The sequence below is a fragment of the Syzygium oleosum genome, unplaced genomic scaffold, assembly GCF_021117445.2.
Source record: "Syzygium oleosum isolate NSW1041296 unplaced genomic scaffold, Sole_v2.1 Sole_v2.33, whole genome shotgun sequence".
NCBI classification, from domain to species: Eukaryota; Viridiplantae; Streptophyta; class Magnoliopsida; order Myrtales; family Myrtaceae; genus Syzygium; species Syzygium oleosum.
This window is the reverse complement of record NW_026607517.1, coordinates 1815437-1842733: the sequence shown is the minus strand read 5'-3', so window position 1 is coordinate 1842733 and position 27297 is coordinate 1815437. Positions and strand designations below refer to the sequence as shown.

General features: G+C 43.0%; 6 protein-coding genes across 6 annotated transcripts; 5 read left to right on the top strand and 1 right to left on the bottom strand.

Moving 5' to 3' along the window:
* Nucleotides 1-345: 345 nt before the first annotated feature.
* On the top strand, nucleotides 346-2103 carry LOC115672789 (CCG-binding protein 1). Its single transcript, XM_030594735.2, has 3 exons — nucleotides 346-665; nucleotides 854-927; nucleotides 1431-2103. Exons 1-3 carry the CDS (start codon nucleotides 443-445, stop codon nucleotides 1743-1745), a joined length of 612 nt encoding a protein of 203 aa, XP_030450595.1. The 5' UTR covers nucleotides 346-442; the 3' UTR covers nucleotides 1746-2103.
* A 140-nt stretch (nucleotides 2104-2243) lies between these two features.
* On the top strand, nucleotides 2244-5640 carry LOC115672528 (pollen-specific leucine-rich repeat extensin-like protein 3). The gene has a single exon (XM_030594336.2). It carries the CDS (start codon nucleotides 3199-3201, stop codon nucleotides 5518-5520), a length of 2322 nt encoding a protein of 773 aa, XP_030450196.1. The 5' UTR covers nucleotides 2244-3198; the 3' UTR covers nucleotides 5521-5640.
* A 2068-nt stretch (nucleotides 5641-7708) lies between these two features.
* LOC115672750 (uncharacterized) lies at nucleotides 7709-12713 on the top strand. Its single transcript, XM_030594675.2, has 9 exons — nucleotides 7709-8030; nucleotides 8692-8889; nucleotides 9403-9500; nucleotides 9921-10011; nucleotides 10114-10317; nucleotides 10405-10661; nucleotides 11475-11565; nucleotides 11662-11875; nucleotides 12251-12713. Exons 1-9 carry the CDS (start codon nucleotides 7866-7868, stop codon nucleotides 12460-12462), a joined length of 1530 nt encoding a protein of 509 aa, XP_030450535.1. The 5' UTR covers nucleotides 7709-7865; the 3' UTR covers nucleotides 12463-12713.
* Nucleotides 12714-13156: 443 nt separating this feature from the next.
* On the top strand, nucleotides 13157-15682 carry LOC115663446 (protein DMR6-LIKE OXYGENASE 1-like). The gene is made up of 3 exons (XM_030585443.2): nucleotides 13157-13833; nucleotides 14254-14581; nucleotides 15257-15682. Exons 1-3 carry the CDS (start codon nucleotides 13235-13237, stop codon nucleotides 15515-15517), a joined length of 1188 nt encoding a protein of 395 aa, XP_030441303.2. The 5' UTR covers nucleotides 13157-13234; the 3' UTR covers nucleotides 15518-15682.
* Nucleotides 15601-17875, bottom strand: LOC115663445 (methyl jasmonate esterase 1-like). Its single transcript, XM_030585441.2, has 3 exons — nucleotides 17225-17875; nucleotides 16242-16373; nucleotides 15601-16128 (listed from the first exon to the last, which is right to left on the bottom strand). Exons 1-3 carry the CDS (start codon nucleotides 17669-17671, stop codon nucleotides 15841-15843), a joined length of 867 nt encoding a protein of 288 aa, XP_030441301.1. The 5' UTR covers nucleotides 17672-17875; the 3' UTR covers nucleotides 15601-15840.
* A 6964-nt stretch (nucleotides 17876-24839) lies between these two features.
* Nucleotides 24840-27051, top strand: LOC115663443 (jasmonate-induced oxygenase 2-like). The gene is made up of 3 exons (XM_030585440.2): nucleotides 24840-25386; nucleotides 25752-26079; nucleotides 26593-27051. Exons 1-3 carry the CDS (start codon nucleotides 24902-24904, stop codon nucleotides 26845-26847), a joined length of 1068 nt encoding a protein of 355 aa, XP_030441300.2. The 5' UTR covers nucleotides 24840-24901; the 3' UTR covers nucleotides 26848-27051.
* The last annotated feature ends 246 nt before the right edge of the window (nucleotides 27052-27297 follow it).

Sequence of the window (27297 nt, the reverse complement as noted above, 5' to 3'; positions counted from 1 at the left end):
CGCGCGCGGGCCCCCCCCTCTCCCCCACAGGTTTTGGACCCCAGCCCAAAAAAGCAAGAAAGGTGCAGACAAACCCGTGGGTCCCCCCCTCCCCCCCCCCCCCCACCCCCAATCATTCCGCCGTGCACGTCGGATCAGTTGCCACCTCCCAATCAACGGCCGGGATTCGCTCGTCCCCATCGGCACCCTCTCTCCCCACCGTCGCTGAACTCTACATATAATAAAGGAACCAATACTACCGGAATAAAATATCCGATCCTTATCCACAGCTCCCCGCTGCTCGTAGTAGGCCCCGGTGGTGTATTATCGTATTTAACAGTACCTTCCTCCCGTGGTTTCTCTCCAATCCGGAGCGCCACCGCCATAACGTCTCGTCACAGGCTCGAGCAAAAAAAAATCTCACGTCCTCTGCCGTCTTTTCTTGGTTCGTCGCGCGAGAGAGATGAAGTCCGTGTCGATCCGTTCTTGCTCGTCCCCTATGCTCGCGGGCGCCGGGGCGCCGTCGCGGCTCGCTCCGACGGTGCGCTGCTCCTCCTCCTCCTCCTCGTCCTCGTCCTCCAGGAGCAACGCGTACATACCGAAGCTCGAGCCTTTCAGCAGGAGCAGGCTCGAGCGCGGCCTCAGAGAGCCCCCCTTAATCCAAAAGTGCGAGAACGAACTTGCTGGTGAGGACCGGTTTTTTATTTTTATTTTTATTGTTATTTTATTGGTGCCTTTACGAGTTCCAAGAATCGGTTGTTTGTGTGTGTGTGTGTGTGTGTGTGTGTGTTCGTTTCTTCCTGTTTCGGATCTTTCGAAAGGATGGGATTTGTAGCGTTTGAGGTGTTCTTGATTGGGTGCTTGTTGTTTTTAGATTATTGTTCGACGCTCGAAGGAGACAGGTCGTACAGCTGTTGGAGAGCTTACTTCGAACTGAAGGACCTCGAGGTAAGTCTGCGGATTAGCTCGCTTGCTCTTGCTTTGATTTTGATGGTAACGTACTGTTCTTGTTTGGTAGACAAGAAAAATAGAGGAAAGGGGTAAGATCTTATTCGTTTTCCCGTTCAAACTCATTGGAAAGGCCCAGATTGGTCTTCACTTCAGGTAGAAGAAACCAAAGAGAGAGGAGTCTTCAATACTCTGATATGTTTATTGGTGTTAGTTTGAAGGTCAATCTTATCTTTGGAGTGAAAACAAACGCCTGGAAAATTTCCCAGTTAATTTCTTTCGCATAATTCTGATTAAAAAACTATGTTTGCTTTCCCAGTACTGTCTAGAATAGTACCAAATGTTTCTAAATAAGGTCTCCCTGGAATTTGTTTCCGAAATTGGAAAGAAATTGAATTGTCGGAGTGCTTAAGCTTCGCTTGATTTACTTTGAAGCGAGAAATTTCAGTTTCAATAGCTTTGTTGCAGACTATGGTTTACTGATATTACTGGTATGGCTGCAGAAGGAGTCGCCTAAAGAAGAAGTTGAGAAGCTAATCATTCAAGCAGGGGGTGTGAAATCCTTGATCGGGTGCCTCCACGGTATAGCAGAAATCCATAAGGCTAAGAAGGACGGAGTTGCTGGGGCGAAGCCATCGAGCTCTGAGAAAGGAATGGAGAAGCACTGTCCCATACCGGATGGATTGCCGAAGTCGCTGGAAGAATTGGAGGAAGAAGAGATGGGGAGAATGCCCGATTCGCCCTACACGAGATTGCTCAGGAGCAAGGGCAGATTTCCTGCTTGGTATTCGCCTGCCCCAGACCACGAAACCGATTAGAGCAGCGAATCCTTTTTAAAAAATGATTTTGTGCAAGTTTGAGCTAAAGTTTCCGGTTAGTGTGGATATATGGAATGTGTTGCTGATAAGAGTGAGGAGTTTTGTTCTAGGTAAATAGTGGTGGGGTGGTAGCTGGGAAGGTGATGGTGATTGAGGCTGCCGTCTGTGTAAATATGGATCATATAAGAGTTGTGCATTGGCATCGTCTCTCCCAACATCTACCAGGTTGGCTTGTCGCGGCCGGAAAATAACTCTTCCGGCTGCAATTCTCCAATTCAGGAGATCTGTTGGGAAGATGCAGCATTGTAAACTATCTGATTCAACTTATTTCACTGCGGTATGATCTATGTTGAAGTAACCTGATTCGACACGAATTTCGCATCTACTCTGGTGGTAGTGAGTGTTTTGCTGCCAGAAGTGTAAAAATTCAGAAAAGAGAGGCCGTTGCTTACCAAATGAAATAGGTAGACACAAACTTACAGGCTCACATCCATACAGAACCAGCTCAAAGGATGAAAGTGTTGCCCAATCGGTATGCTTTGTGTTGCTTGAGATTTGACATAGAAAGAAAGTATGAAAGAGAAATGGAACTTGCAAGATGTACAACAAATAGGCTGATCATGACCAATATGTGAAGGTTGAATGCATAAGAATAAAAGATTAAAAGTTATATTTGCATGCTTTTAATTTCACTTGCTAGTCTCCACGGTCTATCGTCTGATCTAACTCTAGAGATTTTTCGCGCGGTTTATTATTTTCACTAATAACCCGATTATTATTGTTATTGGTTTGATAAATTGCAAGCCATGTTGCACCATCTGTATGCGTCTGAAAAGAAAATCAGTGAGGATTTCAATCATCACCTAAATTAGTTAAATTTTTGTACCAAAACCTTATTAATCAATTTCTCCTGCTCACATTCCCTTGATCAATGTTTCAATGATCTTAGCAGGCTACTTGTACATCTACATGCTTGGATAGTGAATAGTGATTCTCAGTATCATCTCCTAAGCCCATGATGAGTTCTTCTTCAAGAGAACTTCAGAAGGTACAATGCATCAGACGGAGAAGTCATTTGAGCCTATGGTGGCGGTAGAGAGTAAAACATGGCATCCTCCCATTCTCTTCTTATATGATCTGGAGGTGAAAAGGGCATTCGTCAAAAATGGCAAACGATTTCGCCCACAGGATGATACTGACCAGAAACAAAAACAAACTCTCTCTGTCAAAGAGGTCGTTTTGAGTTTTGGGAATTTATAACCTCCACCCTATATTTGTCACGAGAATGAGAGGTGCATCCAAGTTTTCAGGAAGGTACAAGTTGAGAGTCCCTTGTACAGCCTCTCAACGCACTGTCAATCCCCTCCCCTTCCCCTTCCTCCATATAACACCCTGTCCATATCCCCACCCCACCTCCTATAAGCAGCCTTGGGCCTGACCAAGGTGGTTTCCAATGGGTACCCGTGTCAACATGATGGCCTCGGGCTGCTTCCTCCTCCTCTCCCTCCTCCTCTCCTCCCTCTCCACCCTCTCCCTCGCCCTCTCCGATGCCGAGGCGTCCTACATTGCCCGCCGACAGCTCTTGTCGCTCAAGGAGAATGATGATCTCCCCCAGGACTTCGAGTACGAGGTCGACATCAAGGTGACTTTCGCGAACCAGAGGCTTCGGAGGGCCTATATCGCCCTCCAGGCTTGGAAGAAGGCCATGTACTCGGACCCTTTCAATACGACTGGGAACTGGGTCGGCCCTCACGTGTGCGCCTACAATGGAGTGTTTTGCGCCCCGGCACTCGATGACCCTTCGTTGAGCGTCGTCGCCGGCGTTGATCTGAACCACGCCGACATCGCCGGGTACCTCCCCGCGGAGTTGGGCTTGTTGACGGACAGCGCCCTCTTCCACCTTAACTCGAACCGCTTCTGTGGGATCATCCCGAAGAGCTTCTCCAAGCTCCAATTGATGCACGAATTCGACGTGAGTAACAACCGCTTCGTCGGTCTGTTCCCAGAGGTCGTTCTCTCGTGGCCTGGTGTCAAGTATCTCGATCTCAGGTTCAATGACTTCGAAGGGAAATTGCCTCCGGAGCTTTTCTTGAAGGACTTGGACGCATTGTTCCTGAACAACAACAGATTCACCTCGACCATCCCGGACACGATAGGCAAATTCCCGGCATCAGCGGTGACATTTGGCCACAACAAGTTCACCGGTTGCATCCCTCGTACCATCGGCAACATGACCAACTTGAATGAGATCGTCTTCTTGAAGAATGAGTTAGGCGGTTGCTTCCCTGAAGAGATTGGGTTGCTCGACAAAATGACGCTATTCGACGCCAGTCACAATTCATTTGTCGGTACCTTGCCGGAGAGCTTTTCGAGCTTGGACACCGTTGAGGTTTTGGAGGTTGCCCACAACAAGCTGACAGGCTTGGTGTCCGAGAAGATTTGCAAGTTGCCAACTCTCCTGAACTTCACATTCTCGGACAACTACTTCACCAAGGAGGACGAGGCCTGTGTTCCTTCTTCGCACGCGGAGGTGGCATTGGACGACGGCAGCAATTGTTTGCCCAACAGGCCGAGACAGAAGCTGCCGAAGACATGCTTCCCAGTCGTGAGCAAGCCCGTCGATTGCAGCAAGGACAAGTGCAGAGGCGGATCCTCGTCCCCGTCATCGTCGTCCCCGGGCAGCAGAACGCGTCCCCCGGCCCCGAAGCCTCCTGTCCAGTCTCCACCCGAAACCAAGTCACCATCACCATCACCTCCTAAACAAACACCAACAACACCTACGCCTTCGGCTCCTACACCTTCGACGCCGAAATCACAAACCCCCCCACCTTCATCATCCCCGACGCCGAAGTCACCTTCGGGCTCTTTCGCTTCTCCGCCCAAGTCTTCGGTGCCTAGCCAACCCAAGCAACCTCCGGCTTCCGCTCCATCACCTACAGATAATGGATCAATCCCTCGTGTTAGGCCACCGAGAGCGGCTCCCCAACCAGCCCCATCATCAAAACCTACACCTGAGCCGGGTCATGGACCTTCTCCTCCCAAGTCTGGAGGCCGTGCATATTCTCCACCTCCACCGGCCTACTCGCCTCCGCCTCCGCCGGTCCAATCTCCACCCCCACCGCCACCAGTCTACTCTCCACCACCGCCACCACCGGTCCACTCCCCACCGCCTCCCTCACCGACTCCTTCGCCACCTCCGCCGGTCCACTCTCCACCGCCTCCATCACCGTCTCCTTCCCCGCCTCCACCCGTGCACTCTCCACCACCGCCCGTCCACTCCCCACCACCACCCGTCCACTCTCCTCCTCCACCACCGGTGTTCTCCCCCCCACCACCGCCCGTCCACTCTCCTCCGCCCCCTGTCTACTCACCGCCGCCGCCGCCACCACCAGTCCACTCTCCACCACCCCCCGTCTACTCCCCTCCACCCCCTGTCCATTCCCCACCACCACCTGTACATTCTCCTCCCCCACCGGTTCATTCCCCACCGCCACCGCCACCCGTCCCCTCTCCTCCCCCACCAGTCCACTCCCCACCACCACCAGTCCACTCTCCTCCACCACCTGTCCATTCCCCGCCACCACCGGTCTTCTCCCCCCCACCACCAGTGCACTCCCCGCCTCCGCCGGTCAGCTCGCCACCGCCTCCGGTCTTCTCTCCACCTCCTCCGGCAGCCCAATCTCCCCCACCACCGAGCTACGACGACATCATCCTGCCACCAACATTTGGATCTCAATACTCCTCCCCGCCACCTCCAATGTTCCCGGGATACTAAATATTCTACCATTGATGTATTTTTGGCTATCTTCTCTGTCGTGATGTTAAGTCTCAGAGAAAAATCTACACGTTCATTTTATAGTGGAGATTGAAAATAACTATGGTCGCATTTTTTTTTTTTGCATAGTGCCTACAATAAGTAAGCCATTGCGATATGTTACTAGTGATAGATTTCAGGATATTAGCTGGACAACTTCTTTTGTCCCTCAACCACCGTTTTCTCCCTCTCTTTTCTCTTTGGCTATATATGTGTGTTCTAAGTTTCCATATCTTTATTCGATTGCAAAGATCTCGACATAAGAAATCTAAATACCCGGTTCAATTAAACGGATAATCGTAACAAATATCATAGCTGAGGGCCAATTATAACATTGATAGCAGTCAATTTCTTGATTTTTCTAAATATTTCATTCGGATTAAAATTTAACTTTAATCAATAAACTCGAGGTTATTGTAGCGAAGGCCTATAGAGAAAGTGCTTGCGAAAGTATAATATGACCCGTCTCGTTATTTGGAAAGAGGAAGGGCAAAAAGGTTAATAAAACATCTAAGGTGCTGCTAGCATAATGGTTCCTGTTGCCTAAAATTTCTGACATGGAATTTTGACCACAAGTTGCACTAAGAGATGGGCAGTAGAAAGTGGCATCTTTCTAGTTTATTTGAAGGATCAAATCGAAAGTGATAAGAATCAAGCAAGAAATAATTCATAAGTAATTGAAGTGCAACTTTTTAATGCACGATGAATATTGTTCAATCAAATAATTAACATCTAGTATACTGTAAGTTTTGGGTAATATTGAGATTTTGAAGTCTGTTAAGTATACAAATATGAAATATTTTTTCGGTTTACAAATTCAATACAAGTGAGCTCCTAGTGTTGAAGCAAGAAAGATTCATTGCTCAATTTCTTGATTTTGATTACAAGAAAGTGATATGTTTAACATCAATTTCAGTTGTTCACGGTGAAAATATTGTTTTCAGAATCACAATACTCGATTCTTTTTTTCTTTTAAATCCTTTTTAGATGGATGCAGTTTGTATCAGAGGTAAAGTGATTGATGAAAATAATGCCGACGAAGAAAATGAGACCAATACTATGCTAGCGAAGAAGGAATCATAATGCCAAAAGAAATGGTGAAGATCGGGTAATTAAGTGAATCATAATGCCAAAAGAAATGGTGAAGATCGGGTAATTAAGTCAATGTGGTTATCCAGCAATGGTGAGAATTCTTCAACTCAAGTCTCATTAGCCCAAAAAAACAAGAGCCCTTTTCAAACTAACTTAAGTTGAGCAAAAAAATGAGGTGCCATGCAAAAGCACAATAATATTTTAATTAGTCTAGAAAACAACATTTCTAAGGTTTTTGTAATTTGGAAATTAATAGATATTTCTAATAACATTAAAATACTATTTTCATACTTGGTAGTAGTTAATTTTTTTTTCTCTATTTCTTTTTCATATACAAGGATCTCCATTTATCCAAATCCCAACTAAGATTTTCTATTCCTGATTTTCCAAAGAAATTAAGTAAAAAAAAGTTGGTGGTGGAGAAGGCATCTTTACTCTTTGAAACATTTTGGGATATTAGCTGGACAATTTCTTTTGTCCCTCAAACATTAGCTGGATAACTTCTTTTGTCCTTCTATGAACACCACCTCCCCCCCCCCACCAAAAAAAAAAAAAAACCTTTTGACCCTCAAACACTATATTCTTCTCTCTTTTCTCTTTGAATACACATGTATGTTCTAAGTTCTCGTATCTTCATTCCATTGCAAAGATCTCGACATAAGAAATTTAAATCCCTAGTTTAAAAAAGTCCATGATCTTAATAAATATCATAGTTGAGGATTAATTATAACATTGATAGTAGTCTTAGTCATTTTGAATATTTCATTCTAATTGAAATTTGACTTTACTCAATCAAATTCGAGATTATCGTAGCGAAAGCTTAGTACCTTTAGAAAGAGCTTGCAAAAGTATAATATTTTTTTCTTGGTCGAAGCAAAAGTATAATATGCCTCAAAGAGGAAGAGCAAAAAGGTAAATACAAAACATCTAAAGCACAAGCGACTCAAACGACAGGCCGTTGTGAACTCGTAACTCTCGTTAGGAAACGATGTCGTATAGACCGCGTCGCATGGTACGAACCGTCGTTTTGGGGAGATGTCTTCACGCACACGTCGCGACGGTGAAAGATCCCCTCATCCCAGTAGTTCAGGAGATCATTTCAGTTCGAATTCACGATCTTGAGATTCTCGCACGCCTCAAATCTGCTTCGCAAGAGTTCGATTGCGGCGCGGTTTCGCTCGCAGAGCTTCGAGCTCGAGACCTTGTTTCGCGTGATGGAAGACGACGAGAAATCGCCGACCGAAGAGGAGACCAAGCAGCGGCAAGAAGCGTCGGCAGCGGAAGCTGCGAAAGCCGGCGGAGGATGGGGCGGGTGGGGGTTCTCGCCGCTGTCGGTCTTGTCGGACCTCCAGAAGGCGGCGGAAGAGATTTCGCGCAATGTACTTGAAAACTTCTCCCTTCCATCCATCTGTCGATCTTATTATCTTCGTCGTCGTTGGTTGTTAGGTTTTGTCGGACAACTTTTTTCGGCTTTGTATTGCTTGCCATGGATTTTGAGGATCATTGTGCTTGGATTAGGATTTCGGAAGCTGGAACAGAGTGCATTGTCCGTTTTGATTTGGTTAGATTCTTCAGGTGTCGGATCTGGTGTTGTTGGCTAGAACGGTGATTTGTTTCTATGTATGGTTGGTGGAAGTAGAAGATGGTTGCGGGATAATTGAGAATGGCCATGAGCAGCTCTTAGAGTACGCTGATTGATGTAGTTTGGGTATTATTAGTTGCTGGTGGGATCTGCAAATGACCACAAATAGCTGAGTTCCTTGTTGTGTCGATAGTTCGATTTGTATATTATTACAGTGTTTGGAGGTTCAGACTTAGGAGAAGATCTCGATTACTTATGACAATGATTAAATGATTTATGAATTTGTTGTGTCGATAGTTCGTCCTCTACTTATGACAATGATTAAATCATTTACAAATTTGTTTCAACGTTGCACTTATCTGATTACTGGGAACTGCCGTGAATTCTTACTTCAAGGTCTGTAACGTTGTGAGGTCCTTGGTTGTGCATTTTATTTAACCTGCGGTTTGTTAATGTAGGCTGCTGAGGTTGCTAAAAATGCTGCGAAGAGCATGTCCGACATTCAGAACGTTGATGAGGGCTCGGATTCTTCCAAGGAGGAAGAAGGGGCAGATGAGTCTGCAGGAATAGAGGAAAAGGAGGATGAGAATGACCAGCAGCGGAAATCTGCATTGGATAAGCTGGAGAATGCAAGTGAAGAATCATTGCTTGGTCAGGCAAGTGTAAATAAATGTCAAGTGCCCTTATCTATTTCTCAGATTTCGTCTACTTTTCCAGCTGCATCGTGATAGCTAGCCCATTAGTCTATTTATCCTTTTTATCCCTTGGTTCTCAGATGCGTGCTTTTCCCATAAAAATCGTGCACCAATCATGTTCCATTGAAAAAACGATTGTTCCACTGAGTGTCACTAGTTTGTCTTTTTTTTCTGATGTTAAATGATTGTTGCTCCAATGATTAGTTAGCATTCAGACTGTACCTCATTGTGCCGTATCTTATTTCATCAGGTTGTAGGTTAATTCTTTTTTTCCCTTCTAAAAATCTTTCTCCCTTCAGCTGATCATCAGGAGCTTTCTCTTTGCTTTTGACATATTCGTGCCTGATGGATTAGATAGTATGCTGGTAGTCTCTGCTTTCAATTTGTTTGTTTTACTTATGTTTATGGAAGAATGCTCACCATAATCTTATGTTGTATAGCCTTTTTGGTTGACCCCTTTTCTTGTGCATGCAGGGACTGAAGGCTTTTGATAGTTCTGTGGAGAATTTGGCTTCAGGTGCATGGCAAGCTTTGGGAATTGCGTGGAAAGGGGGCACTACTCTAGTTCATAAGTATGTTTAACAGCATTGTTTGCACGATTGGTGATCTATGTGGTTTATGACGGTTGTAGTGAGAGAAGGAAAAAAGAGTTTACAAGGTCACTAGGAATTTATGTCAATGTGCACAAGCACTTGTTACCGAGTTGGAAGGGTTTCTTGAGAAGAATGACTGAACTTATGTGCTGCATGCTTTCCTTTGCTTTCTTCTTCTCTCTCTTTGGTAAATTGGGTTGTTGTTTTTGGGTGGGGGAAGCTGGTAGGGCATTGCATAGGCATTTTGCTGCCAATTAATAAGTAGATTTATGGGTACACCTTTCCAAGGTGTTGATTTAGGCCAGCCACCTTCTTCAATTGTTTATGATAATGTTTTCTATATAATGTGCTATTAACATTTATTGATGTTGGGTGGATTGTGTAACTATAAATACTCAGGCTCGAGCATTCTGCTGCCAACTTAGCCGAAACCGTTCAGCAAGGTGGTCTACCAAAAACACCTGGTTCTGTTGCGCCATCTTTGCTCGAGGTATCCTCAGATCTTTGTTATTTTTAGCTCATTGATCATGCTATTGCCATATGTACGCTGCAGCTTGGAAGTGACAAAGTATTCTTAATTCGTGTGATATAGACTGGAAAAGCTTTTACTGCCAAGGGAATTCAAGTGCTTGAATATGTTGGGAAGGAGACGATGGATCTACTCATTAACGAGACTGGTATTGAAGTTGAGAAGAATTCCAAGGAAACCAACAAGTACACTGAGGATGATCAGTTGTTTGAGGAAGTCTCATTTGATCGCTGCTTCTACATATATGGAGGTCCAGAACAGCTGGAGGTTGATGGCTGATTCTTAGAAATGAGTATTCATGGTTGTAATGATGGCAGTACTAATAATAGAAACTGTTAATTGGAAAATTTTCAGGAATTGGAGGCACTATCCAGTCACCATGCTCTGTTATTCAACCGAAGAAAAGCAAAGTTGCCTTCAGAACAGAAATCTTTTTATGATGGAAAGCTCAAAGAAGTCCAGCAAATATTTAATTTTAGTGATGAAGTAGATGGAGGTAATACAGAGGCAGATAAAGGAAAGAAAGTTGAGACTGTACCTGAAACAAATGATAACGAGATGAAGAATTTACATGATTCAAGTGTTAGCAAGGCTGCTGACATGGCCGCAGGGTTAGCGTTGCTACCTTTTTTCTTGTCTTTCATGTTGAATTTTAAGTAAACGAATGTTTTTGTTTTTCCTTTTTGAGTCCTGTATATCTTATGTGTTCATCTAGTTTATATTCTGCTTTACTTTTAGCGAAGAAGTTATTGCCTGAGCAAGACAATTTTCCTGTTCTTTCTGCATTTGTCTGTCATTTTTGGCCCTGAAATTTATTGTTTCTTGTTAATTCGCTTTAGTCAATTTATGCCCTGATGTTACGGATGCGAAAATCCATGTCATTAGAGGCATGCATTTGGTTAATGCATATGAACTTCACGGTTCTGCTTAAGAGTGTACCAGGTGAACGGGATTTGTACACGTGAAATGGCAGGGAGAAGCAACCCTACTCTGCTTATTTAGGGATTCCTTTAGTTCCAAGGCTTCAGGATAAACTTTTCTCTCTTATTTTCCTTTTATTTTTGGTGTGTGGAGGCATTTCATTGAGGAAGAAGAGACATTGCTGCTGTTATTGAAGATCTTCAGCAATATAAGTTGACTTCATTTTAAATTGTTGAAGATGCGGTTTTAGGGTTTAGGCGGACTAACTGAGCAACAATTTTTCACTTTGGTTTTTTATAATTTTTTGTTCTTATTGTTTCTTTAATAAACACAAGTAAGATATTCATTTAGACTGTCGTTAAGACAACTTAATTATTCTTTAGTGATCTCCGGGGTTTTTAGTTGATCATGAAGATAGGGAGTCTTTTCCTTGCTTTAGTTGTCTAAGATTTAACAGACAATATTGAATGATCCGTTTTAACTCTCTCCTGGTGTTTTCGCAGATTTACGAATGCCATCTCTGGACTCTCAGCCGGTGAAATGATTCAAAGGACTGTGAGCAGACTGGAAGCTCTTCACTCTGAAGGGGTTCATGTACGGAACTTTTCTGTTCTTAAGGAAAGCATATCACTATGTAGTCATTTCTTTATGTCTTAATTGATGGTGAAATGTCTCTGGCATTTTATGCAGAGGCTCTCAGAGATGTGCTGTTTTGCGGTGACTCAACTACTGATGCTCGGTAAATCAATCATATCCAACACTAGCAGAGATAAGAATGATGATGACATGGATGTGATGAACATCGAATGGCCTGAAGATTCACTTGAAAAGGCCAAGATTATTAGGATTAAGGCACAGTCAATGACAGTCTATGCAGAAGCAATTTCTCGCAGTTTTATTACCGGTTGGTACTTACTACACTGTTTCTCCATCTGCTATCTCGTTTATTTTTCTGCATCCGTATTTGAAGCTTGAAGAATTACCGTAGATTTGCACCAGTGGGCAATATTGATCCTCAATATAGATTCAGAGAGACCCTTGGCATTTTATTTTACCAATCTTTCATTGATTTGCCTTATCATCTTGAAGCAAGATAAATTTTATTTTCTGCACGAGGAAGACATAATATGAATTGAAAATCAGATCTGAGCATGAATATCTTTTGATTGATGCTTGATACTACTATAAATTTCACCACATAGATTTCTCTTCTGGAGTAAATATGCTGTACACTGTACAGCTTCCTGCATGACAACTTGAGTGTTGACGCGCAATGCAGGAATTTCGGACGTAGCTGAAGCTTATTCAGCAGCAATAAAAGGGGCTACTGCAGATTCACATGGAGTTCCTCACGAGGCATCGATCCAGGAGAAAGCCAGTGCTTTCTCAGAGCATCTCCGGGCTAATCAGACTACAGCGGTTGGTAAAATCCAGGACGGCCTGCAGTACTTGACATATGTGGTCATCTCATCCTCAATGCCTGCTCCGTGAGGAACTTATTCTCAGGTCTTCGTTCAGTTTTTATGAAACCCAGACGCTTGTAAATAGTTTAGTCCTAGACCCGATTATTGCTTAAAACTTTTTTTGCTGCTATGCATTTGTTTGAATTTGGAATTATAGGAGCTTTTCTTTTTTATCACCGAAGTTCCTAACAATGTCAACTTGGTTGTGAATGTCAACCGTTGGAATTGTACACTACTATGTGGATGTTTTAACGAAGCAGAATAAACCTCTTTATTTGATGTCTTGCGATCTTCGAGTAAGGATTTTGTCCGAAATCTAGTCGACATTTATGCACAAGGTCCTCTTTTGAGTGGGAGAAAAAATGATCATATTGCATGACGGCAAAAGGTCTCTAGCGTCTTGTTCTTGAGTAAAGCCAACCTCTCACCGCTGTGAAATACAATGCGGACCGGGCCAGGCCCTAATTCGTTGGCTGTGTCGAATTGTCTGCTTCTTCTTTCTTGCTTTCCAATGCTTCTAGAAGAAAAGGACGGGCAACCAAACAGTCACACACCTGTCCCGCCCATGGAATCACCCGACAAAAAAGAGAGAAAGAAATCTTCCCAATTTCAGCCATTTTTTCATTTGGTTCCTTTCGGCAAGCTACCAACTCGTTACAGCGCGACAGACATTCATCCAATCCGAAGGTAGAAACATGCTACAATTTTCCTGTTTGGGTGTCAAATGTGGACAATGATCCCTGTTAGCTACAAAACCCGGGGTAGTTTCCCTCCACATCGTATTGATTTGTCCAGATTCAATGAACATATTGTCTTCAAAACCCACTCGCCCAAGCATGTGGACCATTTTTTCTTCACCAACTCTCTCACTCGCTTCTGCTCCCAAATCACTGCCCTGCCCCTCCATATCTGCCTTTTCCGTAGTCCATACATATCCACCCCCCCCCATGGGATCTCTCGACTCTGCCTTCATCCAAGAAGCCGGACACAGGCCCAACCTCAAGATGGTCGAAGGCGAAGGCATACCCTTGATAGACCTCTCCGACTCGCCGGCCAGGACCCGAGAAGAGCTCGCCTCGGAGATCGGGAATGCATGCAAGAAGTGGGGTTTCTTCCAAGTGATCAACCATGGGGTCCCCCTGGGCCTCCGCAGGAGGGTCGAGGAACTGGTCAAGGAGTTCTTCGACCAGCCCCTGGAGGAGAAGACGAAAGTGAAGAGGGACGAGGTTCATCCCATGGGGTATCACGACAGCGAGCACACCAAGAACGTGAGGGACTGGAAGGAGGTGTTTGATTTCTTCTTGCAGGACCCCACTCTGATCCCTGCTCTGTCTCACCCTGAGGACAAGTCCCTGAGGAAGCTGACCAATCAGTGGCCTCAAAACCCCCCACAATTCAGGTGCAAGCTAGAATTCCTCTCGATCATGTAATTAATGTTTCTGTAGAAAAGAAGTGCTTGCGTGTAATAATATTGTGATTGTTTCTTTGATTACTCTTCTCTTTGCTGATAAGTGGCCTCTTTAAAATTCGCTCTTTTATCTTTTAGACACGATGTGTTGTTTAGTTAGCCATGGCTGATTACCAGTTTATGTCCGTTCAGTCGGAGCGACGTACTTGGATTGTCATATGAGTGTCTAGAAGCCTAAGAAACTTGGACTCCATCGAGAAATGTGGAAAATTTTATGACGAATAAATAAGACAGATTCGCAGGAACCTAGCTAAAAGTTTTGAATTGAAATGTTAGTATGCCAGTGCAGTTTGTTCTGGCATCTACCTTAGTTTGGACTTGCGAGGCTTCATTTTAACATAATTGGTGCAGAGAGACATGTGAGGAGTATGCCAGAGAAGTGGAGAAACTTGCTTTCAAGTTGCTGGAACTGATCTCTCTGAGTTTGGGGTTGCCAGCGGATAGATTTAATGGCTACTTCAAAGAGCAGACCAGCTTTCTCAGGTTCAATCACTATCCTCCATGCCCTCAGCCTGAGTTGGCTCTCGGGGTCGGCCGGCACAAGGATGGTGGGGCCCTGACCGTTCTTTCCCAAGACTCCGTGGGAGGGCTCCAGATACAGCGGAGATCAGATGGAGAGTGGATTTCAATAAGTCCGACACCGGACGCTTATGTAATCAATCTTGGCAATGCTATGCAGGTATTATCCGTGAACTTCCTTTTTGTGTCCTTAATTAACTACTAGTGAAGAAGAGTAAGTGGTCGTGATGAAATCAACACAAAAATGCATGCATCAGTCCTGTATGACATTGGCAAAACTGTGAATGCTCCATGGTGGAGCACGAGAATCTTTGAACTTGTGATGGCGATGACACTCATATCACGAGGACTTGATGAAAGCCCCTGACAAAAGGAGCAGATATAGTTTTTGGAGGAACATGTACTGATTACGCGATATCATCGGGATTCTTGGTGGATTCATCTGATCTTCATCACCTTCTAGCAATTGGGTTCATTTACTTGCTCAAATACAGATATGCACATGTGCTGAAGCAATAAACATTCATTGTGATATTTGTGGGATTTTGGAACCAAAATAAAATTATTGGTAGTGGTACGTGTCTGCCATGCTAGGCTCAGGAAATTTCTTCTTTCAACAATTTGAAATGAGAAATCCCCATCTTAGAGGGGTGATTGAGCATCTGCTGCTTGAAAAATTCAGTAAACATGCATATCTATGTTACTCTTTTCTCACGATCCTGACTTCAATGACGAAAGGATGAAACTTCGCACACTATACACTTAATGAGAGTTAAGAAATGCTAGTCGATTTGCCGCTCCTATTAAACGACCTAAGGATAAGCTTTTCGTGCAGGTTTGGACAAACGACTTATACTGGAGCGCGGAGCACAGAGTGGTGGTTAACACAGAGAAGGAGAGGTTCTCCATTCCATTTTTCTTCTTCCCAGGCCATCATGTCTCGGTGAAGCCACTGGACGAGATAACGAACGAGGAGAATCCTCCCAAGTACAAGGAGTTCAACTGGGGCGTGTTCTTCGCGACGAGAAACCGCAGCGACTACAAGAAGCAAGAGGTCGAGAACATCCAAATCGACCATTTCAAGGTATCAGAGTGATGGATCTCGAACTCGGATCGACAAAAGCAAAGACGGGCATGATGTGCAAAATCGTTGTTTAGCGATGGAGTGGGACATTATAGTGCATGAACAATAAACTGTCATTATTGTGGAGGGCACTAGCACATATGTATAATATGATAATATGTATCGAGCTTTGATTAAGCCCATTGTTTATATCCACATCCGATCATGTGCATGTGGGATTTCCATAATTAATCCACCCTATACAAGAACAGATCCTTACGTTATGGAAATCTTATTCGCATCCAGAAAATAAACGCTAAGCAAGAATATGTCGGAGGCCACAGGCCCAGAACATATCAGTAATGGGTAGTATTGGCAACGTTTTGAAGGAGGGCCAGCAATTGCGTGGGCTTGGACATCATGACCATATGATCTGACCCTTTGATCTCCAGCACTTGGTCCGGTGGATTACGCTCGATCATCCACAGCATTAAGTCCTTGTCAGCCAGCTTATCATCCTCGGATATAACAGCAACCCTTCGGACAGACCCGTAATTCCGGTCGGACAACGTTATTTCCCTCGTCAGGTCCTCGTCGCTGAACAAGCGTTGCGGTCTCATCAACGTGTTGGCCAGCGTCCAATCCTACCAAAAGAAAATTTTCTTTTTCATGAAAGAGAAGCTTCAATTTGATCTTTTTTTTTTGGGGGGTCAGAACAAGCTTCAATTTGATTGATTTTGATAATTTTCGGGGTAACCTGAATTGGGCTGAGTTGATAGGCCCTTGAGGCCAAGAACATCGGGCCGAACGTGTAGGCGGTCGGAGGGTTGTTTGGCCCATTGTCATAGCTATAGCGGCTGTCTCCAAGAGAACCTATTCTTCTGAATACCTTCGGTCACAAGGAATAGCAGAAAAGTCATCATAGCAGTTAAATTGAGGAAATAACTGCTTTTTAATTAGTTTTGAAAAAAAAAAAAAGCTACCGAATGATATGAAATTCCGCAACATTGATTGATTTTAGGTAGTTTATCTATTTATTTTGTTTGTTTTGCTATTGCCGTGTCACCGGAATTGAATTCTGATAGAGGAAATTGGCAAAAATTGCCTTAAAAAGTCCAAAACCTATTACAAATGTGCCAAGTCAATCATAAACTTTTTAATTGCGTCAATTTAGTCCTGAACATTTTCACGTTGTGCTAATTAAGTCCATCCAACCAATATTAGGTCGGAAATTACTGATGTGGATACCGGCCGTCCTACATGGCACAATCGGCGCTGTGAGGACATTTTTTAAATAATTTTTTAGTAATTTTTTTTTATTTTTTCTTTGGTTTTGGATTGACGGCTAGCAACGGTTGCTGCCTAGGTGAGGGCCGCAATTCCCTCGTCCAAGCCCTTGTCAGCGCTGTGCATCAAGCAAGGGCCGTGACGCCCTCACCAGTGCCGGGAAGGATTGCCAGCCCTCATTCCAAACAAAAAAAAATGAAAAAAAGAAAAAAGAAAAAGCCAAAAAAATTCAAAAATTCAAAAAAATTATTTAAAAAATGTTCACGTCGGTGTTGATTTCCATGTTAGCAATTTTCGCTCAATTGGCAAAATATGAAAAAAAGTTTAGAATTAAATTGACACAATTAAAATGTTTAGGACTGAATTGACACTGGTGCACTAGATTTATGACTTTTTTGGTAATTTTCCTAACGAAATCGCATCTACGATAGGACTGATTCACAATCATCGTACCTCCGAGTTTACCGTAGTGGCATTAAGTATTGGGCCAGGCATCATGGCACTGACAAACACAGCAACTGCAATCTTCTTTGGGTATCTCTCCATCACATGAGAAAGAGCCAATCCACCCAAGCTGTGGCCAACAAGGATCACTCGCTCCTGTGAAGATAGACCTTCCATGACATCTCTTAGGGGCTTGAAGTAGTTGGAAATCGATCGAAGCGAGCTAGCCTGAATTGGGTCGATGCCGGAAGCGGCCAAATCGATCGCCGTGACATTGTGGCCGGACGATCTCAGCGATGTCGCCACCTTGTACCAGCACCACGCTCCGTGACACGCCCCGTGAACCAGCACAAAGTGCTTGCCTCCAGTTTTTGCAGCTTCATTTGGATCGAAGCAGAGAGGGAAGATGAGAACTGCAAGCAGTGTGAGAATTAGTTTCCCGTGCAGGTGCTTCATGTTTTGATTGGTTTCTTAACCCAAGGAATTGGATCGGCATTTGGGAAGGTTGGGTTCATTCCTCCTTTTTGAAGGCCACAGAAAGAGGGTGGTTTCTTTTGACTTGGCTATCAATTGATAAGGTTGATTTTGTGTGCAATCCCATGATATTCCTCCTTTTGAATTGAAATCGTGCACATGTGACTCATACAATTACCTGAAAATAGCCGCCGCCCCCGACCCCCAGCAGTAGATAACCGGTGTAATTATAGTCAATGACATGTCATGTTCTTTGACATTCTATGTAGAATATCTCCATCTCCCCCGAATTAAGCTAAGATGTTGCCAAACTTCTCATCTTTATCTTTAGCTTAAGCCATTCAGACTCCTCGTGATGCAGGACTGCCTAACAACCAATTGTTCATACATGATAAGAAGGCACTTCGATCTATAATGATTGGAGTTATCTCTACAGCTTGTTTGGGGAATAAACAACGTTTGTGCCTTAATAATAAGGCTGTCAAAATGAGTCACAAATCCATATTCTAACCCACATTTATGTAAATATGTGATAAATAGGTCACCTTAAACTTAAAAGTATGGATCATGACGCATTATAAAGTTGTATTCCGCGACGAATAAAGCGTCCGGTCCGATACATCTTAAGAGAAACTCATTCTTATATATTCTCTACGACATCAAACCAAGCATATTACTAGATGGAGCACATAAGTCCCCCTATCATAATTTATTAAGCGGCGAATGGATTGATCACCTGCGTATGAATAAATCTAATATTTTTTCTCCGAAGTGAACCCGAAGCTATTCATTTGATGCAGCAGCACCTGACTATTGCAACAAATCATTCAATCTCTTTCTAGTCCTGGATTCTCAGCAATATATACTAGTAAACTTTCCAAAGGATTGCCACCTTACCAAAAAAAAAACTTTCCAAAGGATTGCCGATAATCGTATCGGCTTGGACATTATGACCATATGATTGATCGGGGCCTCTGATCTCCAACGCTCCATCTGCTGCATTTCTCTCAATCATCCATTGTGCAAAATCTAACCACCAACCTCTGGACAGAACCCTAATTTGCCTCACCAAATTTCGAAAGGACATATGACCTCTCTCCCGGCATCTCTCTCTCTCTTCGATGACATTGTAAGATCCTAGTTTCCTCGTCGACAGGACAGTCTTAAAGATCAAGAAAGATTTTGTAAGCATACGATATCTAGAACGGGCGACGCAAGTGTAAAGTCTTGAATATACGGGGGTTAATTCCAAAAAAAAGTACCAACTTTAGGTCGAGGGACAATTCTGGCCCGAACTTTTTTTTGTTCCATAAAAAAGCACCAACTTTAGGTCGAGGGATAATTCTGGCCCGAACTTTTTTTTGTCTCGTAAAAAAGCACCAACTTTCATTTAAATCTCAAATTTGGCCCCCCATTGACTTTCTGTCTGAAGTTACCCTTGTTTGAGAAAAAAAGTTATGGTGGTGAGCCTGACGAATCTCTTCCATGGCGTCTGTCGACGGACGGTGATCTACAGCTTCAGATTACGACAAAACGACGAAGTTTGGCCAAAAAGATTCAATCTGGAGATATTTTTGACTTGCCGATGAAGTGAAAGAGACGAACAGTTTCGCCGTTATTCTTCAAGCTATGGTTCAGAGAATAAGACAATGAATAATGCTTTAAATCCAGTCAGCAAGTCACGTGGATTTATTGCTAAGGTGGAATAATCAAGTTGGAAAATTAATGGTTTTAAGTCAATAAGGGCCAGATTTGGGATTTAAGTGAAAGTTGATGCTTTTTTACGAGACAAAAAAAAGTTCGGGCCAGAATTGTCCCTCGACCTAAAGTTGGTGCTTTTTTACGGGACAAAAAAAAGTTCGGGCCATAATTGTCCCTCGACCTAAAGTTGATGCTTTTTTATGGAACAAAAAAAATTTCGGGGCCAAAATTGTCTCTCGACCTAAAGTTGATGCTTTTTTTTGGAATTAACCCGAATATATGGTGTACAGTGTACTTTTGAGTGTATCCTGTGGATCCCATAATTTTTTAATTTTGATAAGCAAGTTGTCTTCATTGCGCTCCAAACAAAGAGAATTGCGGGTGAACTATTCCGACGTACAACCAAAAGAACTTTGAACATCACAATAGATAGTCGATGGCCTGCTTTCTATTTCCAAGAGGTTAACGTGATTTGAGTTGCAGCACTTCGATGCTGTGTTGGGTTTGTCATTCATTCAACAGATTCTAGCACGAGGTCAAAATATTATCCAAAGAAAAGTATTTCATCGGAATTTTCTGTCCTTTTTGTAAAGAAATGGACAACAAGCAATCATGAAGAGATAGCCTAGCCCATCACAAATTTTTCGGGATAATTGCAAAAAAAAAAAAATCATAAATCTTTTGTACGAATGTCAATTCAATAATAAACCTGTCAATTGGCCAATTTATTCATAAACATTTTCCCAATTTAGTCATTTTGGCCAATTTTAGCCAGAAATCGCTGACGTGGACGCCGATTGTCCTACATGGCATGGCCGGCGCTAACGGAGACATCTTTTGCAATATTTTAATAATTTATTCTCAATTCCTTTCTTTCTTCTCTTTTTTTCGTGTTTTTTTTTTCTTTCATTTAATGATGGCCGCATTGCCCTCGCCGATCACTGGGCGAGTGCTCGCAGCGAGGGCTTGGGCGAGGGCCGAGACGCCCTTGCCTAGGGCCAGCAACCACGCTCCGTGACACGCCCCGTGTACCAGCACAAAGTGCTTGCCTCCAGTTTTTGCAGCTTCATTTGGATCGAAGCAGAGAGGGAAGATGAGAACTGTAAGCAGTGTGAGAATTAGCTTCCTGTGCACGTGCTTCATGTTTTGATTGGTTTCTTGACCCAAGAAACTAGATCAGCATTTGGGAAAGTTGGGTTCATTCCCCTCTTTGAAGGCCACAGAAAGAGGGTGGTTTCTTTTGACTTGGCTACCAATTGATCAAAATGGTAGATTTTCTGTGCAATCCCATGATGTTCCTGCCTTGGAATTGAAATTGTGCACCTGTGACTCATACAATTACGTGAACGAAGATGAGATATAGCAGACCAAACGCTTAATGCAATGATTGCTATTATGACTCTACCAAACCTTACTTGCTCCTACCATTTTGACTTTTGGTGATGCAGGACTGCCTAACAAGAAAATTTTATACATGATTAAGAAGGCACTTCAATCTTTAATCATTGTACTTATCTCTATATAACTTTCTCTGGGGATAGACAACAACTATGCCTTCATGGCGGCAGTCACTTTACATGGGAGAAAAGTCCTGCTAGAAGCTCAGTACAGTAGAAAAGTTACAAGCATCATCCATCAAGTGCATTCGGTTCAGAAGCGTGAAGGAGTCTATGGGCATTGTACATGGGGAAACTTGTATTAGACAATCTCATTATACTCCATAACTTGAAGATCATAACTTCATGTTTAGGATACCCAACACAAAGGTGTGTTTATACTTAATTTTGCCATCTGACCAATCGTTCTTTGTCTTAAAATATTGACCTTTTGAACGTTCACGATGTCTGATTAGTGATCGATGTTTCACGGATTCAACACCCTGCGCTTTACCAATATTCGTTTGATTATATGCCTTATGGCGGTGCAGAGAGACATTTTTGCAACCTAAGACTAACCCTGCCTCAACGAATTATTGCAAACTGATGTAATAATACATCAAAATTCGTGAGAAATGAATGATGGCATCGTCAAGTGCAAAATTTGGACGATGTAATCTACATTGAGCTTGTGATCAGTCAATTCTTTTTCTCTGTCAACCTAAGTTGTATATCTGTAGAGCATATCAAGTTTTGGAAATCGTGTCGCATTATATCAAATTTTTTTTCACGACGAAGAGGGGTTCAGTCCAGTACATCATAATTGATTAAACCGCGAATAGATTGATCATCCGTGCATGGATGAATCTAATAAGTTTTCTCCTAAGTGAACCCAAAGCTAGTCATTCGATGCAGCAGCACCTGACTATTGCAACAAATCATTCAATCTCTTTCTAGTCTTGGATTCTCAACAATATATACCGGCAAACTTTCCAAAGGATTGCCGATAATCGTATCGGCTTGGATGTAATGACCATATGATTTATCGAAGCCTCTAATCTCCAACGCTTCGTCTGCTGCATTTCTCTCAATCATCCACTGTGCAAAATCTAACCACCACCCTCTGGACAGAACCCTAATTTGCCTCACCAAACTTCAAAAGGACATATGACCTCTCTCCCAGCATCTCCCTCTTCGATGACATTGTAAGATCCTAGTTTCCTCGTCAACAGGACAGTCTTAAAGTTCAAGAAAGATTTCGTAAGCATACGGTATCTAGAACGGGCGATGCAAGTGTAAAGTCTCGAATATACGTCGTACTTATGTGTGTATCTTGTGGATCCCATAACTGTTTTATTTCGATAAGTAAGCCGTCTTCATTGCGCCCCAAACAAAGAGAATTGCGGGTGAACTATTCCTCCGTACAAGCTCAAAACAAGAATACGATCAACAACCAAATAGACGACCCCGGAACTTCTTTGAACATCACAATAGAATAGATAGTCGATGGCCTGCTTTCCATTGCCAAGAGGTTAGCGTGATTTGAGTTGCAGCACTTCGATGCCGTGTTGGGTTTGTCATTCATTGAACAGGTTCAAGCACGAGGTCCAAATATTATCCAAAGAAAAGTATTTCATCGGAATTTTCTTTCCTTTCTGTTAAGAATTGGACAACAAGCAACCATGAAGAGACGGCCTAGCCCATCACAAATTTTTCGGGATAATTGCCAGAAAAAAAAAGTCATAAATATATTATACGGATGTCAATTCAATCATAAACATTTTGCCAATATAGTCATTCCTGCCAATTTTAGCCAGAAATCACTGACGTGGATGCCGACCGTCCTACGTGGCATGACCGATGCTGACGGGGACAAGCTTTGCAATATTTTAATAATTTCTTTTGAATTTCTTTTCTTTCTTCTCTTTTTTTCTTTCATTTAATGACTGCTGCAATGCCCTTGTCGATCACTGGGTGAGGGCTCGGGGCCCTCGCTGTGGCCGGCGAGGGCCGAGACGCCCTCACCTAGGGCCGGCAACCTATGTTGGCCACTGTCAAGGCGGCAGACCGGCAGAGGGAAATAAAAAAAAAGAAAGAAAGAAGAAAAGAATAAGATTTAAAAAAAAAATTTAAAAAATTATTTATGTTAGCGCCAACCATACCACGTGAGACGGCTCGCGTCCATGTTAATGATTTCCAGCCAAAATTGGCGGAAAAGATTTATTGTTTAAAGGTTTATGACTAAATTGACGAAATTAAAATGTTTATGACTGAATTGATATTTGCAAATAGATTTAAGATTTTTTTGGTAATTTTCGTCAAATGTTTCCATATTGAGAGAGTTTTTTTTTTATCGAAAATATCGAGAGAGATTCATTATACACAAAATTAGTCGTTTTGCATAAAGATAAAATCAATTACACTTAAAATTTTAATTCAGCAATTAGTTGGTCTACACCTTTGTATATACTATAGAAGAGATTATTTTGAATGGTTCTCGTGATCTCGCTTTGCAATCGAATTGAACCCTACCTTGTCCTTAATTAGTCCATTACATTTTGCTCAAGCAAATGTAACAGTGTACTTATGTGTGTATCTTGTGAATCCCATAACTTTTTTATTTCGATAAGTAAGTCGTCTTCACTGCGCTCCAAACAAAGAGAATTGCGGGTGAACTATTCCCACGTACAACCAAAAGAACTTCTTTGAACATCAGAATAGAATAGATAGTCGATGGCCTGCTTTCCATTTCCAAGAGGTTAACGCGATTTGAGTTGCAGCACTTAGATGCCGTGTTGGGTTTGTCATTCATTCAACAGATTCTAGCACGAGGTCCAAATATTATCCAAAGAAAAGTATTTCATCTGAATTTTCTTTCCTTTGGGTTAAGGATTGGACAACAGGTACTCATGAAGAGCCGGCCTAGCCCATCACAGATTTTTAGGAATAATTGAAAAAAAAAAATCCTAAAACCTATTGTTTAGAAGTCAGTTCAATAGTAAATTTTTCAATTTTAGCCAATTTAGTCATAAACATTTTGACAATTTAATTATTCCGACCAATTTTAGTCGGAAATCGCTAATATGGACACCGATCATCCTACGTGGCATGACTAGTGCTGGCGTGGACAAGTTTTGTAATATTAAGGGCCGCAACACCCTCGCCAACCACTAGGCAAGGGCTAACAGATTCGGCAAGGGCACCGGCGCCCTCACTTGGGGCAAGCAACCTCTGCTGGCCACTGCTGAGGCCACGGACCGGTTGGCTGTTGGAGGGAAATTTAAAAAAAAAAAAAGAGAAAGGAAAGAAAAGAAAAGGAAAAAAATTCATAAAAATTTTAAATTTTTTTTTGAAAAAATTGTTCAAATAAGGGCCTGTTATGCCACGTAAAATGGCTGGCTTCCATATAAGAAGATTTCAGCCAAAATTAGCTAAAAAGACTACATTCGCAAATTATCAAAATGTTTAGAACTAAATTGGTCAAATTAAAAGGTTTATAACTGAATTCGCAACCGTATGATAGGTTTACAACTTTTTTCGTAAATTCCCCAAATTTTTCCAAATTGAGAGAGTTACATTATACACAGAATCAGTCGTTTCGCATAAAGATAAAATCAATTACACTTAAAATTTTAATTCAGCAATTAGTTGGTCTACACCTTTGTATATACTATAGAAGAGATTATTTGGAATGATTCTCGCGATCCCGCTTTGAAATCGCATTGAACCGTACCTTTTTCTCAGTCCATTAAATTTAGTTCAAGATTATCTTGTGTACCGATTGTACCACCTGTCAAATACTTTTCAACAACGTATGATGGAATTAGGAATCAATCATTTACCACAAACTCCACGAACAAAACTACCCCGAGGATAAGCCATGCAAGCTCTTACGTCAAGAACCACGAACTCTTCGTCCTCGTTTTGCCTTTCTCCTCATAATTTTCTACATGTCCTGACACCATCCTAGCCACTCCTTAGTTACCTCCGTATCATCCACACAATCGCGTCCAGGTTCAATCGTGCATCAGCAACCACCAATTCCACTATATATATATGCTCCTTTTTCACTGATCAGTCTCAAACTCACAATTAGCCCAAGATCATACTCGCGATCTTTACCAAGAAAAAGAAAATGGGAGAGGTCGATCCTACCTTCATACAAGACGTCGAACACAGGCCCAAGCTCGCAGCCACTCAAGCCGAAGGCATCCCGCTCATCGACCTCGCCGCCCTCGTTGGCTACTCACCCTCTGATGGCGCGGTCGCCGACTCCGCCGCCGTCGAAGGGCTCGTGGCGGAGATAGGGGAGGCGTGCAAGAAGTGGGGGTTCTTCGCGGTGGTGAACCACGGCGTGGCGGCGGAGAAGAGGGAGAGGATAGAGCGGGAGGCCAGGGAGTTCTTCGGGCAGAGTTTGGAGGAGAAGAAGAAGGTGCGGAGGGACGAAAAGAGGGCGGTGGGGTACTACGAGACGGAGCACACCAAGAACGTGAGGGACTGGAAGGAGGTCTTCGACTTCGCCGTGCAAGAGCCGACCCTCGTCCCAGCCTCGCTCGAGGACGGCGAAGAGGGTGTCATTGAGGGGAACAATCAGTGGCCTGAGTACCCTCCTGGATTAAGGTTAGTGTTTCCATGATTTTTTTTCTTCCTTTGTCTGGAGGGAGTTTCAATAGAAGCTGGCGCTTGATCTATATAATCGGAATCAGTAACTTCACAATGGTCGATGGTCCGTTACTTTTTGAGTTTCCATGGCGATGAATTTATTGTCCTGTTTTTAACGCCATAGAAATAGGCTGTGATAGCTGCTCGTATAAGCAGGGCTTATTAGTAGGAATTGGTAATGTTACATCATATGACAAAGTCACCTGGTAAAATGTGCTTTGTTTAACCAAATAGTATCGATGTATGTCTATCGCTACCTTTCTTATGGAGCTCGCTTCTTATGTCCTGTCCAAAATGATTATCTTGCGACTGTTAAAATTCAGGGAAGCATGCGAAGAATACGCACAAGAATTGCAGAAACTCGCGCACAAGCTGATGGGACTGATAGCTCAGAGCTTGGGCTTGCCCGCGAACAGGTTTGACGAATTCTTCAAGGACCACACCAGCTTCGTCAGGCTCAACCACTATCCGCCTTGCCCCGCACCGCACCTCGCTTTGGGTGTGGGCCGCCACAAGGACTCAGGGGCGCTCACCATCCTGGCTCAAGACAATGTCGGAGGCCTCGAGGTGAAGAGGAAGAGTGATGGGGAGTGGGTCCAAGTCAAGCCCATCCCTAATGCATTCATCATCAACGTTGGTGACATTATTCAGGTATCACATATTAAGAAAGAACTTTGTATATGCACAACTTACTGCTTGAAGATGTGTCTATGAAAGATCATTTGGCCCGTGAGTGGTTGTGCCTATGCCTAATGATTATGATCCGTCCCTTTTACTCAATCTAGCTCTTAATACATGATCATCTGTAGTTGCTTGAAGAATGTGAAGATTATTATGGATCTCTTTCCAAAGAAATCAGTCAATCTTCATGTTACAGCCAAACCAAAATAATTGAAGGGGCTGATCTTTTGGTTCTTTCCAGATTTAGAATATAGTCGGATTAGAATTATGTTTGTCAGGGCTAATGCGGTAGACCTAGCAGAAAAAGAAAAACAAGAAAAGGAGACCAGCGAAATCATCACAGACACTTGCCTCTAGCTTGATCAATATCTGTGATTTTCATAAATGATCAATGGTCATACATGTGTGCTGCATTTGTGATCGTGGGTGAGGTACCCGACAGGATATAACAATCTTTATTCTTGACGAATTGACTATGTGAAGGTTTGGAGCAACGAGACATACGAGAGCGTGGAGCACAGAGTGATGGTGAACTCAGAGAAAGAGAGGATCTCGATCCCATTCTTCTTCACCCCGCCCCACTATACCATGGTGCAGCCACTGAAGGAATTGACTGATGAGCACAATCCCCCAAAGTACAGGCCATACAACTGGGGCAAGTTCTTGGTCACCCGAAGAACAAGCAACTTCAAGAAGCTTGAAGTTGAGAACCTCCAGATTCACCATTTCAGGATATGAGATTCAGCAGTAGACTCTCAAAATAATGTGCATCTCTTGTGCTGAGTTGCAGGAGTTATGTAGCAATGTTGCAGCTAAAGCTTTTCAATAAGCATTGGCAACTTGAAAACTTTGCGGTAGAATGTAATAAATGTAACTGTGTATTGTGAATATTGTGTGTTTGCCTAAATAAATAATGGAGCTGAGCACAACGATTTCAATAAAGTGCCTGCGTTGTCAACGCCGCTGACTTCGTAATTGCTGACAAATGAGGGTTCTCCCTTGCTAGAATTAGTCAACACCAAACCATCTTGCTGAACAAAAACCCCATCGCCTTCCCCCCCATGCAGAGGCCCAGTTTTGGGTAAGAAAAAATATCAAACGAGACGCAAATGGACAAGAAGCTTAACCTTGCATCACTTGGCCATCTCATCCTCATCCTCTTCTGCTTCGAGCAGAATGAAGCATCAC